General features: G+C 40.9%; 1 protein-coding gene across 1 annotated transcript in view; it reads left to right on the forward strand.

The window, feature by feature from the left end:
• LRCH2 (leucine-rich repeats and calponin homology (CH) domain containing 2) overlaps positions 1-4,574 on the forward strand; it is a gene marked incomplete at its 5' end in the record, with an annotated part of 29,308 nt that overhangs the window by 22,475 nt on the left and 2,259 nt on the right. Inside the window, 2 exons of the mRNA XM_009084244.1 lie at positions 1,862-1,974; positions 4,216-4,353. Of these exons, the coding sequence (XP_009082492.1) occupies positions 1,862-1,974; positions 4,216-4,353 (251 nt within the window). The remainder of the gene's footprint in view (positions 1-1,861; positions 1,975-4,215; positions 4,354-4,574) is intronic.

Raw genomic sequence — 4,574 nt, forward strand, 5'->3', positions numbered from 1 at the left:
AATATGGAGAATATGTCAAATAAATTATATCTAAATGTAATTATAAAAGAAACCAATTATATTTTCTTGAAGTTCCTGAAATTGCACAGTGATTTTTAAAAAAAAAACAAACTTTTTTTCCTGCTGCTTTCTTTTCTGAATATTTGCTCACTGTCAAAGAACAGAGAAACAGGATACAATTGTTTGTGAGATATGATGGCTGAGGCAGGAGGGTTTCAAAAGAAGTAGATTTTGTCATTTGTTCTGTGAAAAGATACTTGGAGGAGAGTTTTGGCACCAGTTTTATGACTTCATGACTCTTCCTAGATTCTGCCATGCCTGAATATACAAGCTGTATTGTCTAAAGCAGTCCTTCAGCTCTCTGAAATCTAGGTAGAAATACTGCAGTTTTCTCCCCCAGTTACATCATTCTTTTGTTTGCAAGTGTCTGTGTGACCATTGATGTCAACAGTATAAACCAGTTTGGACAAGCCACTGTGCACCCTTTTTTCCCCAGTTAATTCCACTCTTCTCTGTTTTTAAGTGAACAGTCTGTGCAAATTCATGAAGAAGCTGTCATGATCTCAGCTCTGCAGTTAAATTCATTTAGTGTTTATGGTAGCAAAGCTTGACGTCCTATACTCCTGGACTGTGAGCCCTCAGTAGTAGAGTGTCTGGCTGAGCCATGCAAGTGGCTTCTTCAGGGCCCTTAAGTCACCTGAGATATATAAGCAGTTGTGTGAAACTTGTGTGCCAGAGATAGGTAGATTAGTTGCGTGTACCAGGACATGCCTGGCTGTGATCATTTAGAGGCTTCTGAGTTACCTACATCTTTGGCAGCAGGAAGGGACAGGCTTGGGAGGACTGTTCAGCCCATCTTGTTTCAATGTGACCTTTGGCCTCCTAGGAGCCACTTCCAGCTCAGGTCTGTTCTAAGTGAATGACACTTTGGTTTAGTTGGAGGTCAGAGTCTTTGGGGTTTTAGATGCTTCCATAGATACTGTTCTTAACATAGTTTTATTTTTGTGTAGACAAACTACATATTCTCGTAATAATAATATAAAAATATCTGTAATTACAATAATAACAGTATCAGAGCAGTGATTTCTGTAAAATCTGTATTATTTTTGATTCTTAGATCTATTGCTAAAATCCAAACTACTAAATAAAACATAGAAAGTTCTAAAGGTGTGAGTTGTTTTTTTCCTTAAAAGCATGGCATGTGCTACTAAAGGATACAGTACTATTGCTACGGAAGAGTTTGGACTTGCCAGTGTTGTAAAAATTACATGATTTGGAGGTTTTCTGACCATGGAGAGTAGTAAAGTGAATGCAATTATTTAACTGAGCTTCTTTTTAAAGAAAAAACTCTGAAGTTCTAGGTATTTCATATTTTTCAATTAGTTCTTCAATAAACAATCACTGTGCCTCTGCATGTGCACACCTGACGCACACATGTTAATAACACATCTATGTGTCAGTGATAAGACGTGTGTGTTATTAAACATGTGTATGTGTATATATATTAAGTCTTTCATTCTAAGTTGTATCAGGCAGTTCTCTCCTGGTTTTAGCTCCTTAGAGACTTCACACTTGATTAAAAGTTAAACTCAATGAAGATTCTTTCAAAGCTAGAATGAGAGAGATGCTTGGATATAAGTATAAATGGAGTTGTGTATCTCAAACTCATATTTGCATTTTGAAGTCAATTCTCTCCATATTTTCTAATTATCCATTTACACTTAAGTAAGATGATCTTGAATATATTTGTTCTTAAATGTTCTGCATTTATTTCCCTGATTTTTACCCTGGGTTAGAGACTTTTAATCATTGAATGGTTTTATTCTGAATTCTGGTGGCTAACTTGCTTCATGTTGAATAGCTTTCAGCCGTGCCTCACGTCAAGACTATGGTGCAGTGGATCCTGGGTTTACAATGAGGAGGAAAATGGAACATTTAAGGGAAGAAAGGGAACAAATAAGACAACTTCGCAATGTAGGTACCATTGGTTACTGTATGGCTGCAGTGCATTTAGTTTGCTCTGTACCACACTTCAAACCTTTATTTTCAAGGCCTGCAAATCAGTGCAATTGTACAAAGGCATCTCTGTAGTGATGTTTCTTCCTAAGGAATTTCGTGTAACAGAATCAGAATGGGTGAAGTTGGAAGGGACAACAGTGGGTCATCTGGTCCCACCTTCCTGCTCACGCAGGGCCATTCCAGAGCACATAGCACTGGATAGTGTCTGGATGGTTCTGGAATATCTCCAGTAAGGGAGAATTCATGCCCTCTCTGGGCAGTCTGTTCAGTGCTCAGTCACTGCACAGGAAAGAAGTTCTTCACATTCATTCAGGTGGAACTTCCTGGGCATCAGTTTCTGCCTGTTGCCTCTTCTTTTATTGGTTTGCAGCACTGAGCAGAGCCTGACCCATTTGCTTGGCACTCACTTCAGATACTTGTACACATTGCTGAGGTCCCTCTCAGTCATCTCTTCTCAAGGTTGAACAGACTCAACTCCTTTCAGCCTTTCCTTTTAAGTGAGGTGCTCCAGTCTCTTCATCATTTTTGTTGCCCTTCACTGGACCTGCTCCAGGAGCTCCATAGAATTGGAGAATCAACCAGGTTTGAAAAGACCTCCAGGATCATTAAGTCCAACACTGCTGTGGTTACTGGACCATGGCACTAAGTGCCACATCTAGTCTCATCTTAAAAACCTCCAGGGATGGTGAATCCACCACCTCCCTGGGCAGCCCATTCCAGTGCCTGATTACTCTCTCCATAAAAAATTTCTTCCTAATATCTATGTCCCTCTTGTCCTGTGGAGCCCAGAACTAGGCATAATACTCTGGGTGTGGTCTCACAAGAGCTGAGTAGAGGGGCTGGATCACCTCCTTAAGCTGCTGGCAATGCTCTTCCTAATGCATCCCAGGATTCCACTGGCCTTCTTGGCCCCCAGGGCACACTGCTGGCTCATGGACAGCTTGTTGCCCACCAGGACCCTCAGGTCCTTCTCCACAGAGCAGCTTTGCAGCAGGTTAGTGCCCAGCCTGTACTGGAGCTTGGGGTTATTCCTCCTCAGGTGCAGGACCTGCACTTGCCCTTGCTGACTTTCTCTGCCCTTTTCTCCAGGCTGTCGAGGTCCCTCTGACGGGCAGCACAGCCCTGTGAGCTATTGGCAACTCCTGCCGGTTCTCTATCATCAGCAAACTTGCTGAGAAGCAACATTGGTGGTCCTAATTTGGGTCCAACCTAAATACCAACTGGGAATTACATGTATTTTTTTTCTTTTTTAGTTAAAAAGGAATTGAAATAAAAAAAATTTCCTTGGGTTTCTGAGGTTTTACATTTTCCTGGAGACAATAAATCTGTTGGTGTTTGCTACTGTTTGACCTGCGGTTTGAAGAAAAATGATCATAGTTTTCTAGCCAAATGCTTTTTTGAGTGTAGAAAGTTGCTCCAAGTTAAACAGTACTGAATGGGATCTACATTTCAGATTTCCAAGAAGTTGTTTTCTGTGTAGTTCTCTTCTCAAGATACTTAGCAGTTCTAGTTAACTAAATCATAGCAGCTCTGCTTTTCAGGGCAGTACTGATTTGGGGGATGACATCTGTGAAGCATGTTTGTCTGGTTCACATCCTGAGCAGTGAAGTCTTGGTGCTGGAGTGACTGAAAACATTGTTCACCTTCTCTGTTGCAAGACAAGAGTGAGCACTTCTTGGGCCCCTTTTCCTCAGCTATTTCACTGTAACCTGCACAAGTGAAATAGCCATTCCCAAAGTTGTGTTCCCCTCATTTTTTTCCCCTCTTTCTAATAAAATTCTTTATAATTTCAACCCACAAGTTCTGCCCACTTAACTGCTTATGAGGTATTCAGCATAACATTTCTGTCCTTGTAGTCTATGCTTTCCTGTTATGGATAGTAAGTGCATCCTATGGGTTTGAGAGCTGTATATTGTGGTTAAATGTCTTTCTCAATGTATGTAGTTGTGCCCTTTAAAAGAAACAAAGAAGCAAGCAAAAAACCCAACAAAACAAGCAGAGGGAACAAGTAAACAAGTATTAAGTGAAGTTAATAAGGAGTAAAGGTTATTTCTACTCAGGAAAGTGTGAGTTCATGACATTTACATTAGTATTCAAATGTTCTGTTACAACTGTTAAATGCTTTAAAATACCCTGGATTGAAAAGTTCAAAGCTAGCTGATGTTGAAAGTAACTAACTTATGGCCTTTCTTATAGAATCTTGAATCAAGGTTGAAAGTAATTTTGCCAGATGACATCGGAGCAGCGTTGATGGATGGGGTTGTTCTTTGCCACTTAGCCAATCACATAAGGCCACGCTCTGTTGCCAGCATCCACGTCCCATCACCAGCAGTGGTAAGTCTTCATCTCACTCTGCTCCTATCTTGTATGAAAACAAGCTTTTCAATTTGATTCCTAAAACGTGTCCTGCGCTGCATCCAAAGGAGTGTGGGCAGCAGGTCCAAGGAGGTGATTCTTCCCCTCTACTCTGCTCTTGTGAGACCCACCTGGAGTACTGCACACAGTTCTGGTGTCCCCAAAATAAGAAGGACATGGAACTGTTGGAGCAAGTCCAG

Source organism: Acanthisitta chloris, unplaced genomic scaffold (genome assembly GCF_000695815.1).
Source record: "Acanthisitta chloris isolate BGI_N310 unplaced genomic scaffold, ASM69581v1 scaffold821, whole genome shotgun sequence".
Lineage (NCBI taxonomy): Eukaryota > Metazoa > Chordata > Aves > Passeriformes > Acanthisittidae > Acanthisitta > Acanthisitta chloris.